General features: G+C 35.0%; 2 protein-coding genes across 2 annotated transcripts in view; both read left to right on the plus strand.

The window, feature by feature from the left end:
* SPAG16 (sperm associated antigen 16) overlaps nucleotides 1–423 on the plus strand; it is a 925,123-nt gene extending 924,700 nt beyond the window's left edge. The window contains exon 16 of the mRNA XM_055345436.1: nucleotides 248–423. Coding sequence (XP_055201411.1) covers nucleotides 248–423 — 176 coding nt within the window. The remainder of the gene's footprint in view (nucleotides 1–247) is intronic.
* A 3,879-nt stretch (nucleotides 424–4,302) lies between these two features.
* VWC2L (von Willebrand factor C domain containing 2 like) overlaps nucleotides 4,303–15,199 on the plus strand; it is a 148,439-nt gene continuing 137,542 nt past the window's right edge. Inside the window, exon 1 of the mRNA XM_055345007.1 lies at nucleotides 4,303–4,692. Coding sequence (XP_055200982.1) covers nucleotides 4,303–4,692 — 390 coding nt within the window. The remainder of the gene's footprint in view (nucleotides 4,693–15,199) is intronic.

Genomic DNA, 15,199 nt, shown 5'->3' on the forward strand with positions numbered 1-15,199 from the left:
CTTAATTTTGCCTGGAATTATTTCCTATACAAATGAGTTAGCTCATATTTAATGACTGACATCTAGTATGAGTCTGTTAAATTACATTTGAAACAAAACTGTGTATTCCATTGCTTATAAACTGTGACTGCCTGAAATTAAACTTTGATATTCTCTCTCTCTCTCTCTCTCTCTCTCTCTCTCTCTCTCTTCCTCTCCCCCTCCCTCCCTTTGTCCCTCCCTCCCTCTCTTCCTCCCTCTTTCTCAGGTCGAGTTTTAGCTCAGGCGAGTGGCAGTGGGGTTATCCATTTGCTAGATCTGAAATCAGGGCAAATCCACAAATTGATGGGCCATGATAGTGAGGCTCACACAGTCGTGTTTTCTCATGATGGAGAGTATTTGTTTTCCGGAGGCTCTGACGGCACTGTTCGAACGTGGTCTTGATGGTCAGCATATCCCACTGCGGACGGCATTCCCTTTAAGGCTTGAAAATACCTTGCATAGTCAGTCCCAAACCAGGAAGTATCTGGTTATATATGCCAGCAGGTAACATTTACAATTTGCTTTAAAACATGCTTTGGACATGTATTTTAGTGCTCATACTGACACCAATAAAAAAAAACACAACTTTTTGCTCATTTGTGTCTGGGTCTCTTTTTCTTCTTCATTTTGATAAGAATTTAGAGACAGAGCATCTTTGCTAGGGGTTTGAAAGAAACAGCTTTACAATGACGCCTAATGACAGACTAGATGAATTACAGGAGATTGATTTTGAATGTTAGAGAACAAACTGCAGGAGAACAGGGCTACTTTTTTTTTTTTTAAAAAATCAAATCCAAGCTGCAGGAAGACCTGAAGTTTAATCATATAGCATGGAGAAAGTCTTTCTGCAACCAAAGGGTCAAATAGAATCGAGGAGCATACATGTTCACAGATTCTTTGACAATGATCATGCTTTATCTATTAATAATCATCAAGACTGCAGATGGCTTAAATCTAAATGCAATGCTCTTCCAGAACTTTCATCTCTGCAGCCCATCTAAGAATGCATTAGGTATAATTACAATGTTTTGTATTTTTTGTTGTAATTTCAATGCCAATAAGTATCTCGTGTGTAAAATGTCTTTCCCGCTCCTAATGCATGCATCGGCTGTATAAAGTGCGACTGCTTTAGAGAACACTCTAGCCTGGTCTAAAGAAGCAGCTCCGGATTTCGGATTTCACCGAGCTGGGCTCCGAAGCCAGTTGTTGGCGCTGTCCGTGGTGCTGAGGAATTCCCGGCTGCCGGCGAATGAGCTCCAAATCAGCAGTCTGCAAACTGCTCTCAGTGATGCAGAAACCCAGCTAAAGTTGCTCCTTTCCTTCACGTCCACAGTTAGTATTTTCTGGTGTGTAAGAGGGGATTCAAGCAACATATTGTGGATGATGCTGATGGTACTGCCAGCGGAGTGGGCTTTAAGCTACAGCATGCTATTGCTGTTTGTGATCCTCAGAGCCTAGCCAAATCACCTCTACTGCCGTACCAAACACTGTGTAAGTGAACTCATGTGTGGAGGAGGCGTAATCAGCCGGTAAATTTCATAGAAGGATCTGAGAAAATGCTAAAAATAAGTTCAACATGATTCTGCTACTGGGGTCTGGATTTCTACAGGACCAGCATTGCTTCTTGCTTTGAATTCTGAAGACAGGTCCAAAGCATATTTCTTATGTGTGTCTGCTGTGTTTCTCTCTGGAAGGGCGGGAGACTGCTTCTTGACTGTGTTTTGAAATGGGAGGTAGAAAGAATGGATTACCTTTAATTCGTGCCTGAAAATGTATTCTTTGGATAATTAAAGAGGAACTGCTTTCCTAAAACATACCTGATGTTTTAGTTCGTATTGGTCTATGACTCCCACCACCACCATTAACCTCCAGAGTGATTAGGTAAGTGTATCTTATGACATGAGTTATGTTTGTTTTCTCAAAGAAATAGATGCAGTCATTTTAAATCATATGTGGCAATATAGGGAGGGGGGGAAAGTTTAGGTGGAAAGTGGTCCTCAGTTTAGCAGTGTTTGCTTACTTAATAAAAATCTTCAGATAAACATTTTATTTCATTTCTCTAATATTTCTTCTCTTAAATAGTGTTTTTAACTACACTAGAGCAGCTCTATTATGAAAAGGGATTTTTTTAATAGCCTAAGAACTTTGTTATATTAAAAAGAAAACCTTGTTTTCTCCATGCAGATTTAAAAATGTATTTCATATAATAAAAGCATGTTTAAGGTTTATATAAAGTAGACATTATACCTCTATTTTTATCTTTAAGTTTACATTTATCACAACTTGATATATTAATGCCTACCTGTAGCTTGCAAAGAGATCAATTTCTGTCTATGTCCTTTTGAAGCAGAATGATATGTGTCTTTTATATGGCTTATCTTGCATGTATTGGCAGACACTACTGGAATACTATAAGGAAGCACAATAGATTCCTTTCTTCCAAGATAAACTTTCTAAATATGTGAGAGATGTATAAATGCATGGTTTAATCAGTAAAATATATATTTATGCTTTTTTCAGAAGCTTCTGTTATGTTTGTGGCCTCTGTAGTAATTTAAGAGAAAAAAAATGCTTTGTCAAAGGGAGCTTCCAGCTTCTCAAGTAGAATTATAGGTTTGCATTTTTTTTGTTCTGTCATGACTCATTATTTTTGACATAATTTAAAATAAATCTATCTCTTTTATCATTACCTACCCAAAAGGAATTCTAATATGAGAGAGCAGTTTTCTCTTAAAGGAGGGCATAAATATACTACCTTCCATTTTACTATTACTTTGCATAAGATAATTTGCATATATTACTTAAAATGCAAATATAATAGTTGATGAAGTATCCTTATGCCATCTCTATCATGTTTTTAAATGATCACCTGTATATGCTATACTGAAAAGGGATGATTTATCATTACTCATTATATTCTGAAAATATACCAACAAATAACATTTATAAATTATCTGAAAATGTCCTATATACAGTCTTAGCAACATTGGCATAAAGCCAATAGCATTTAGATAGATAAATGAACTATCCGACAACACTTTTTCTTACCTATTAGTGTCTAAAGTCACAGTTTCCCCAAAGCCTTTGTATGAGTTAGTCACCCTAAACATTTAAATAAGAGCCCACTACTAACACTCCACACCAAGCACTAACACTAAGTGAAGCTTTTAAGAGTCAATGTCACCAAATTAATCAGACATATTTTCTGTGAATGGCAACACCTCATCATTACTTTAAGGAATTTCAATAAATAGTTTTGTATTGGCATTTTTGTGCAAATTGACCAAATGCAAATATGTTTGGGATGTCAAAAAGAAAGGTATATCCTCAAGACTATGTGAATGGTATATATTTTATATTGAAGTAATTAATTCAAATAGCATTCCATGAATACTAGATTCAAATTGCCATTAAAAAAAATCTCAGGTGCATCTTTCCTGCCCACTAGGAGCTTACTTCCTGAGTAAAATAAAGTTGTGAACAATGATACAAATAAATTTATTTTTAGTAAATCCTTTTCAATACATGGAGTTCTCTTGCACTATTATTTAAATTTTTCTCTTATTCACTGTGGAATGGTTGTACTAGTTTTCTTAATAGCTATGTTCCAAAATCCATATTTATGGTTTCTGAAACAAGAAATACATTTGAGACCACTGCTATTCTCCAGTTATGGGAATGAAGTAGGAAGACCTTTATACTAGCTCATCTCAATTATAATTTATATTAGACTATTGGTCTCTTCTCTTTCTTTTAGAAGTAGATGTTTTCTCACTAATCTCTTAGTTTTTATACAGATAGTTATATCATATACATTCTATCACTGACTAATCCAGCTTAAGGAATAATAGAGAATGTGGATTCCAACATTCTTGAGCCATCTGTAACTACTGTAATCACCTTTTGAGGCTCAGCAAAACCACTTCTACAATTTAAACAAAGCCAAACCTTGGAAATTCAGAAGGTAAATCTTAGCTTACCATTCCTAGGTGGAATAAAGGACAAATTTTAATGCATGTATTGCCAAGAATAAACTCCCCAAACTTCGTAAGAAGCATAGATAGTTGCATGAACTTGGTCTATTTGAGGTCTGAGTGTCTTCCAGACAGATCCCAAATAAACAGATTAAGAACAAGGGCTTACGTAAATCCATATTCTCTCTATATATGTCAAATTCTTCTTTTTAAATATTTATTTTCAGCCTACCCCTCTTGTATTCCCATGGAAGGAGCTGAGTATATTTAATATTAGGAGCACATCCAGAAGCCTTTGAGGAGGGGGATGGCTCTTCATATTCATGAAGCTTGCATACTTCTGTTGGTCATCCTTGGATCAGTCACCTCTGCTGCCATCAGTCATGAAGACTACCCTGCTGATGAAGGTGACCAGACCTCCAGTAATGACAATCTGATCTTTGATGACTATCGAGGGAAAGGGTGTGTGGATGACAGCGGCTTTGTATACAAGTTGGGAGAACGCTTTTTCCCAGGGCATTCCAACTGTCCATGTGTCTGTGCTCTGGATGGACCTGTTTGTGACCAGCCAGAATGCCCTAAAATTCACCCAAAGTGTACTAAAGTGGAACACAATGGATGCTGCCCAGAGTGCAAAGAAGTGAAAAACTTTTGTGAATATCATGGGAAAAATTACAAAATCTTGGAGGAATTTAAGGTATGAGTTACCCTCCATATTTCTTCAATACTAATCTTTCACACCATGTATTTCATAGATTACTACATTAAAATTAGAATTGGAAAAACTTACTTTTAAATTCCCCCTTAACTTACGGTATTGTGATTTCAGTTAGCCTGCGTACCGCTGTGGTCAACAAAGAACCAACTGGCTTGTTGATAGGTGTCTTGAAGGTTTCACGATAACCTCCTCCTTCAGAAGTATTCTGGGCATGCTTAACATCTTTTATTGCCCTCAATCATTTCCTTTGTGTTATTACAAAATATGTTTTCTGAGGGAAATAATTATGTTTATAGATCATGTGTTTATTTAAAACTAATGTTTAAATATTGTAAGATCTTTTTACGTGTGTGTGGCTTATAAGCCTGTATTGGGAGTCATTTAACTATGGTCTAGAATTCTATTTAGCGTGTGGAAATGCAAGTGCTAAGGAGACACACTTCTGAGCTGTGGTCTATATATTTAAAATATGCATTGGGCCTACTTGTTATAGAGCACCATCCCCATTCTGTTCTCTGCTCATTACATTTTTTTACTTGCAGGCCCCAAAGAGAACTGAACTTTTGTCCTAGTTTGTTGTCAAAGGTACTAAAAAGGGGGAGGGGGACTATTATTCCAGCTTCCATAGTATTTCATAATCTTTCCTTTTTGCTTACGTCATATTTTCAAGTAATTTGGAGTTCATTTTTATCTCTGAGTCTCTTTTCTCAAACAGCTAGTTTTAATTAGGATGTCCTACAAACCAGATCTGAACCCTGAGGGTATAAATTATTGTATCAGAATGTTCCCCTTAAATGTAATGGCAGTTTGTGCCTTGGAGTGGCTGTCATACTGATGGCTTGATACGAAAAATTTTCATTTCATCTAACCAAGTTCTGTGAAAGGTGTTCAGAATCTTATAAGCAAAAGAAGATATAGCTAGTTTTCAGTGTCATTGTTCAGAAGAATGTTCAGTTGTTAGCACTAACCCAACTCCCTTCTTTACAAGAGTCAAATGCTGGAAGAAATCAATATGTGGGGGAAAAAAAGGTTTAAACTGATCATGATCAGAGTATTCTATGTATTGATATTTCATTGCATTCAGTCCATTCCAAGTTATGGGTTCAAACCAGTTGTAATTTACCCAAGAAAACCCAATCACTTTAACTAGATAATCTTAGGACATGAAGGGAATTTTAACAGTTATCACATTCAACTTTCTTATATATAAACATTATTCTAGGCTCTTCTCTTTCATCTGCTTACCATATTTTGTTGTACAATACTGAGAAGTAAAAAGCTTGAAAGTCTAGCAAAATTACCATTATTTACAACAAGTAATAGTTTAACAGTATAGTACATTTATTAACAGCTTTATGATCTATAAAATATTGGATACATCTTGACATAGCTATTTTTACTTTTAGAGTAATGAAAGTAAATGCAGGTACTCAATACAATTTGATTCTAGACATGACTCTAGAACCATGTCACTCTTCTCTAACATGCATACTTGCTGAGATTAGAGTGCAAAGAGACATTATAGAATAGCCTAACCCAAGCAAAAGAGTACATTGAGTAAAATTTCTGAGATTTATGTAATTTGGTCATCAATATTTAAAAAATAAGAAACTATCTGAATTTAGTCAACTCACTACTAAAAATGCTACAGTTTTTCCTCTATTTATTACATTCTATTTTATTACAAAGGTAATACCTATCTTACCATCTCAAACAATAAGATATAAAGAAAAAGTTAATAAATACTTCACTCTAATTATATGTCCCTGCTATAGTCAATCTATCACCAAATGATGTGTACAACTTTTCCACCTGACTCTCTATGCCATGAGATTGTGAAATGTGATTTTCAATAAAAAAGAAAAGAAAGAAAAGAAAAAATGAATGAAAGAAAACAGCTGCCACTCTTTTGCAAGGATTTAAAATTATAAGAGCTATAGTGATTAATCTAGGGTTAGCTCATAAGAATGACGAACCAAGTCCAAGAAAGTTTGTTACTTGTCCAAAATCATCTTGTTATTTAACCCACTTTTAAATACTGCTGTTCTAACAACCTCTCAGAGAACTTGGACTCAGCAGTCAGATAGATCTGGATTCAAATCCCAAATTTATCATATAGATGTAAAACTTTGAAGACTCCTTAAGTTTATGAGTCACAGTGGCATTAGCTGTAAAATGACCATAATTATAGTTACTTTTCTTGGGAGGAGATATTAGAGTTAATGAGATAATTCATGAAAAAATAGCAACCTTGTGATGACTGGTACACAACAGATTTTGACTAAATGCTTGTTCCCTTTCTCCTTAACTCTAATGTCCATGGACTTCCTCTAAGTTTACAGTTCCTCTATGTCTTTGCCTACATTTTATTATGGAAGCTCATCTTTAAAAGTCACTCAGTCGAAAGGATTCCAATACTTTTTTAAAGGCTCTATTTATCTATGTGAACTATATATACCTAAGTAAATATCAGCCATAATATTATTTGATTCTCTTCCAATTTAGCTTATAAGAGACAACTAATTTCAAAAGATAAATGGAACTTTCACATAATTATCTTGGCATGTTATTAAGAAGGTTTTATATATTTTTACATATGTTGGTCCAACAAACATTTTGGGGCTATTTGGTGTACAAGACACTGTAGATGCATGTACCCTGGAAAGTAAGATACCTGGAAGGCAAAATCTCCACTCACAAGAAAGGCATGAAGAATATGGAAAGGGAATGGAGAGAAAAAACAATTTCAAGTATGTGATTGTGAAGCTCAACACAAAGGAACTGTCGTGTCAGAAGCCCATCAACATGGTGTGAGGCTTGGTTGGACAAACTTTCTTGTTCTTCAGCATGGTCAAAGTTGAGCCTATTCTTAAGGAAGTAATTCAAATTGATCTGGATAGATTAAAATTCCAAAGAGGAAACTTCTCGAGCAGGATCAGAGATTACTATGAAATCTGTAGAGAGGAGGGAGATGGAAATACCAGAAAGCTGGGTGTTACTATTACGCTATTATAATAAGAGAGGTAAATTTGTACATATGTTTTGGACAGTAGAGAGGAGAACTTGAATATCAGGCCAAAATATTTAAATTCAGTCTAAAGAATAACAAGGGATAAAATGCAGCCTGTACACAGAGATGACCTACTTAAATGTGTCTTTAGAACAAGATTACCTTTTAGCCAAGTATAGAACTGAATAGAGGTAAAGAGAAATTAATGGCTAGGGAAGTAGGGCTGTTGCAGAAAACAGAGAATGAGATGACCAGCATGCATGAGGATAAAACAGGAGTGTCTTCAAGATAAAAACCTAAATTCCCTACTAGAGACTCAATTCTACTCATCAGTTTCTCCAAGTATCCCAAACTCTCAGTGATTTCTCTTCCCTGCCTCTTTTTTCACCACTGTGCACCTGTGTTAATCCTACTAGACTATTTCAAAACTCCATTTAAATCTTATCTCACCTGGAAAGCCCTGTACTATGCAGCATCCTGGGCTGGGTCTCACAACCTTCCTCTATGTTTCCACAGCATGCTACTCACACCGTTATAAACAGGAACAGAAATCATATCCAGATACTATCACGACCTGTGTATCACAACTTATTTCATTTCATAACAACACTATGATGATGATACCTTAATTAGCACTTTTTTTTACAGATAGGAAAATTGAAACACCAAAGTATAAGGTAGTTTGTCCAACATCACACAGCTCTAAACTAGAACTAGGATTCACACCTAGGTAGCTTGCCTGCAGAATCTAAGCTCTCTATCACCTCTACTGCCTTGACCACACTGCAATAACAGAATGTTAAACCACCTGTCTCTCCCTCTAGAAGTGAACTCTTTGAGGCTAGGGACAATGTTTTCTCCTGCTCCCAGCCCCAGCACCATGTGAATCACATAATAGGCATTCAATACACTGTTGATGAATGATGTAATAGGTCAGATCTTAATTAAATCCACAGAATTAAAAAAAATTATGAGTTCCTTTAAAATGCCTTAGTTTCTTTTTGCTTATGTGTTGATCTCTTCCTTTTAATTAAAGAAGCACTCAAATTTCAGATAAAGAGTACTCTTTGGGTAACTAAAGGTGACGCACATTGCTCATTTCCATCTTGCTTTCTCCTTACTACTCCTTCCTAACCGGTCTCATCTTGGATTCCATCTCTATGCCTGTTACAGTGACCACCTAGTGGGTGTTTTAGTAGCTCTGTCTCACTCTATACAGTTGCAAAACATACGTCCCTACTTAATCTTTTCAGATCACGATATTCAAATGTAAATTGATCCACATGTGTTATCTGATGAGAAAGTGATGTTATTTTGTAAAGATCTTTTTCGTCATTTACTGATTCAAGCTTTGAAAATGTGTTTCTCTGTACTCTTTTTGAAAACTCTAAATTTTTCAGTATTCTGGTAATATTGTATTAAGATAAAGGTCACTGTATAGTAGTAGGTTCTCATCTTTCTTTTATGTATACCCAGGCATGACACTGGAACCTACTTTTTAAGACATAAGAAGCATAAGTAATAAATTACAATAGCATTTCCTACAAAAAAAAGTTGATTGGAAACATAGACTCTATCAGCTTTGGTTTGGTATTTAACTATCTATCTCATGCTGAGTTTCCCAAAGGGAGAAATAATTTCTTTTGCTCAGTATCTTTATAACTCTCACTCAGAAAGAATTAGCCTTTTTGGATTTCTTTAATATCTTGAAACTTACACTGATGTAGTTTAGGTCAGACACTGAAGGTTATACTATATGCAGCTGAAAGAGCCTTTGCATAGCCTGTCTCATTTTAAAGGGATTTTATATAGGCAACACCAAGTGTCCCTAATTCAGGATTTGGATTTGCCCACGACCTGCCTTTTTCTGTAGGCACTGACCTTTGTGGCTTTTCTCACTATAAACCAAAGACAGTTGATCAGGTGGCTGATTTTTATTTTTAAAAGATTCAGTTTTCTGAATCATGTTCTCATGCTGCATATTTTCTACGTATGTGGTCGCTTTAAGCAAAGCAAACATGTTGCCTAGTTTTTGCCCTAGAATTTATATTTCATATTTAGATCTTGAAGAAAGCAGCAAAGTGGACAGAAAAGTAATCACTTGGAGTATTTTGCCAAATCACACACATAACAAATGTCAGTGCCAGTTAAGGTTTAGAATCAACTTGCCTTCATTGGGTATATTCACAGGAATACAGTCTTTCCAGCTTTGTCATCAATCCGTGACCCCATCATGAATGTCCAATATGGCAATATTAAATCTGTGGAAGTGTTTGGGTAGAAAGGATTATTGAATTTAGGTCTGGGTGATTTGTTTGATGTTGGTTTGTTCTAAAATAGAGAAAGAATGAAACACAACATGTACCAGGAGCTAATGATCAAATATATGAAAGAACAGGAAAAAATGGGAGCTGTGAAGAAATCTCAATTGAGGGACAGAGTTAACACTTTGCAGAAACACAATTCACTGCATCCCACACCCTCTGCCATTGCATCAGTTTCAGTGAAATGCACAGAAACTAAGATTTCTGTGCTAAGCAAAGGGATACAGAATGCATCTTTCCAGAGGTGTGAAGGTATTATTTATTGCAATAACAGAGAAATAGGTAGATTTTGAGAATATGAGTGGGATGTTTAAAGTGAGATTTTTTCCAAGAGAGGGTTTACAAATTCTCTACAAATGGTTAAATGGAGCACTAGTGGAATTTGTAGGATTCCATCCAAAGAAAGTCCTAGAAAACACCAAAATTTCATACAACAAAGATAACTGAGGATCTTTGTTGAGAGGTTGAGAATTCCATAATCACTGACTTTGCAAAATACAGTTTCTGTTTTGCAGAGTATGTGTTGGTTTTTAACGTTAAAATTGCCTTTGAGTGAATGCAGGAATGGCTTCTCCTTTCAAGTTGCTACAAAATAACAAAAATTAAGCAATGCTAATCAGTTAGGGTTATTTGAGGGTCAGCCCCAGCATGCAGAAATAACAGGCTCAAAGTGGATATTCTCCATGGGGAATTCCCATATTTGTAAACAACGGTGGAATTTCTACTTGATTTGTATAATCTCTGGGCAATTTCAGAGATTAGAAATCAATTTTGTTAAAACTTAAATTTATAAAGTTCCTCTCACTCCTCTCACTATTTTTATATGGTGCTCACTCGGCATTTTTTAACTCTATAGAACTGCACTAAATGGGAGATCAGATTTTTTAAAATAATTTGGTCTTTCAAAAGCTCTGGATAATTGGGAATGATCCTCTTCTTTGAACACTTTTAATATGAAGGAGTACAATTGTAGGAATAAATGGCTTCCAAGTTAACCCCTGAATGGGGTAAAATAGTCTGCTTACAGTTTAAATTTTAAGAGAATGAATGGTCAGCTAGCTCTATGTTGGAATAGTTTTTCATGCTAACCCACTGATATTTATTGCTGTCCTTCATATTGCAAGATGCCGCTGTTAATGGTGATAACTGTGTGATAAGTATGACTACAGAGATTTGTGACTGGGCTTCTGTGCCCCATGCACAGGGGGTGATCGGTGTTTGATTTGCAGCCACATCTGAGATTTGCGGAGCTTGTCAATGTTAGTGATTACCCCAGACTTGAGGTCAGCCATCAGCTGTTTACAGACATTGCTGCCCACTCCTTATGCTCCAACAGTATGAGAAAATGAAGCTGAAAAGAGAGACCTGGTAGTCCCCCTTTCAAACTTTCAAACCAATAGTACAAGACTATGGATAATTTCAAAATTAGCCTGTTTTTAACAGTGGCTTTACTCACCAAAACATATGGTGAGTCAGTGGTATGATATTAACAAGCATAATTTTTTCTGTTTTTCACATCTCATTTCATAACCAAGGTCTACATATTTCTATACAAATTGTTTAGATTGTTCTAACATACATCATCTCAGTGGACATTGTTCCATGCGTGCAGTGATTTGCGAATGTGTCTATGTGTTTATGTCTGTGCGTTGTGAAAGAAATTTAAGGGGCCAGGGAAGTTTTTACTTGAAGAAAATCTTACTTTAGGCAAATCCTTTGTTTCTAACTCCTTATTCACCCTGACCACATTTTTGCTTGGTTTTGTTTTTCTACAACTTGATTTATATATGAAGCAGTGTGTTTTATGAAGGGCAGCACAAGAAAAACTTACTGGTTTATTTTTTTAGTTGTACTTTGCCAAGCTTTCCAGGAAAAGCTTGAAGCAAATAACTAAGAGACGGTTTGAAGTGATCAGTAGGTTGGTTTATCCAGAGCATCTTTCTCAAAAATAGCTGTTATTAATTAAAAGCTGGCTTATTTTAGAGTCTGTACTTTGGACTTTTATCATCACTGCTGATTAGCATCAGTAATTTCACTCCAACACACCATCCTTTCTGGATGCCTCCAGCCTGCTGTATAGCATACCACAATAAAGCCTTCTTTGCAAGGATTTAATGACACCATGAAAAGAGTGAATAAAGTACTAAAGTAACAAGAAAAGTTATTCATCCCCTTAAAAAGTTTTCAGATGATATTATTTTATACCTGTAGAAAGCTACCTAAAGTGGAAAAAAGTCCACTGAACACAACTTTTAATTTTCCCCCCATTATGTCATGTGACTGTAAACAAAACTCAAATACTTTTAATTGTTCTAGCTATAGGATAGACACAATAATGTCATATGTCTTAGGAAAAGTTAATAGCATTGAGAACTTGAAAATTATAAGATCACATATCAATTTGCAGCTTAACAATTTTACCTGCTCAAGGTTTTGCTGTGCGTTTTTTTTAAATATGAGTTGTTTGGGATTTTTCAATCCTTTTGTTTTAATACTGACCTTTGACTACTACTTTTGCTTCTTGGCATGAGGCTGGATTTCTAGTATGACTTTGCATATATTCTTCTATTTATAAAGGCAAGCCTTATGGTTTCTTTTTTTCTTTTTTTTTTTTTTTTTGCAGTTCAGATCCTTCCTACTTTAAAGAGTTGACCATAGAATTTTAGATCTAAAAAAAAAATTATTTTCTCTAAAGTCCTTATTTAACAGTTGATAAAACAAAGGCCAACTGAAACTTACTGAAAAGACTATAATGACATAGCTCATTATTTGCAAAAGCAGTATTAATCCATTGCTTTCCTGTGATCTTTTTTTCTACATTTTACTATCTTCAGGTTTAACAAGAAAATGTCACTCATTTGCATCTTCCTTTCCAATAAATATGTTGGATGCAAAGATTTATTTCAGCTAATTGTCTATAGAAATGAGATATCAGGACCTATCACCATGACAACCCAGAGTTACAAGTAGACAAGAACAATAAAATATTGGCATATCTAAAATCAGTCCCTGACATAGATACAGTACAATTTGCAAAAAGAATCTAAGTTTGCAAAGGCTCTGGTAAAAAGGGATTCTTTGTCTAAAAATGAAAAACTCTATAATTAAACCAAGTAATATAGGCCAAAATAAAATAAAATCCCATTAGATTAACAATGCCTGTTTATTTTCATGGATACTACTTTATACTAGGAAATAACAAACTAAATTAGTTGTTTTTGCCATATGTTTGGTGATTTTAGGAACTGAGGATTCATGTTCTTGATGTCACTCTGCAAGCACCTGATTCTCATGATAGGGCAGGAATGGAATATGAAAAATGGACGAGGAATGCAGAAGACTCTAGTTCCATGGCATTAGGACAACGGAATATCCCGTAACTAGCATATGAACAGTACCATCTCAGGAAGGAATGTTTCAAAAATTCAGATTCCTTGACCTCTCCCTAATTCTGATTGAAATTATTTAAATTTATGTGTTTCTAAAGTTTCCCAGATTATTCTAATGATCAGCTAGATTTAGGAATCACTGTCATGATGAATGTAGCCTCTTCCAGACTCTTTTCTAGGGAACACCAGCACTCTGTTATATTCTTAGTAAGGATTTCTGATTTTCTTTCATGGTCAAGTAAATCTAAGAAATGATGTATCCTTCAATGGTTCTTAGATATGTGAAGTGCATATTAGTATATTGACACTGCTTCAGCATTTTTAAAAGGTTTGTTTGAGAGTATGTATTATTCAACACCTATGAGCTTGACAGGGAGGTGAAAACTGGATTTTAGAGTAGCTCTACCACTTACCAGCCAAGTGACCGAGGTATGCATTACTTTACCTCTGTAGGTTTTAGTGTACACACCTCTAAAAGAGAGACAATAGTAGAAACTACTTGGCATACAATAAGGAATTCATAAAAAACTACCTGACACTTTTACTACTATTACCACTAAACTGTATTTTAATACAGGACTTCACAAATTTATGTGACAGAAGAACACTTTTTTTTCTCAGAACATCTATTAACATCTTCAGGTTCATAAGAGTTCAATGAAACACAGTTTAAGAAATACTTTACTAATGATTCAGGACACCCTAATTTCTTTATTTGACTCTTACGGGCAGTTAATGACACATAGCTATATGTCTCAGCTTATCTTTTATTTTCTGGCTCTTTTTAAAGTGCCCAACATTTAAATTAGTGTGATTGTTTATGGTGATTAATCTGTGTTGCATAAAACAATTTAACTGAAAAATTACTTCATCACCATCATGCCAGTTACATATAACAAAAAAAATCTAAGAGATTGACAAACCATCATCCATAAGCCAAATCTAGCTCACTACCTGCTTTTGTAAATAGAGTTTTATTGGAAGGCAGCTATGCTTATTCATCTCTGTATTGTCTACGGTGGTTTTTAGGCTGCACTGAAGAATTGAGTAATTGTTCCAATGACCATAGGAGTCACATGGGTCAAAAATATTTACCATCTGGTCTTCTACAGAAAAAGTTTGCCAACCCCAGATCTATGATAAGATTATTCCTCCCCTATTACTTCTTTCAAGCTGTGCTGTCATCAAATCTTTCCAATCTTCATTCTTAAAGTTTAAATATTCTTTGGATACAGATAAAGGTCCAACTTCACTTGAAGGTGGCCTTGGGTATCTCTTTTCACATACGTAACTTTAAAAAAGCATTAGATTTGCCTACTTTGTTGTTACATACTTGACAACAATAATATTAAGCCATATATCTCTTTGCACATTTGCCTTCAAGCAGTATAGCATTGTTCTTTGTACTGATGAATAATAATTTAATACCTTTCCACTTACTGAGAACTCTCAGATGAAACAGATAAGCAAAGATGATAAAAATTTCCATTATTTTGATCTACCTTGTGTTCTCCTTTAATAGTGTGACAAGTAGGTATTTTTAATTTAATGTAATATAAAAAATATATTTCCTGTTATATTAATAAATGAAAATATGTATACTGTCTGCTTATTTAGGTATTCAGTTAATTATTATATCTTTTCAAGTCAACTCACACAATCCATAGTTTTATTTCATTAAATATTCTAATTATCACTGACATGTGGAGAAGTGGTAGGTTTCGTGGGTTGTACCAAAATATGTCAGACATAAATCTAACCCT

The sequence above is a fragment of the Nyctereutes procyonoides genome, unplaced genomic scaffold (genome assembly GCF_905146905.1).
Source record: "Nyctereutes procyonoides isolate TBG_1078 unplaced genomic scaffold, NYPRO_anot_genome, whole genome shotgun sequence".
In the NCBI taxonomy this organism is placed as follows: Eukaryota; Metazoa; Chordata; class Mammalia; order Carnivora; family Canidae; genus Nyctereutes; species Nyctereutes procyonoides.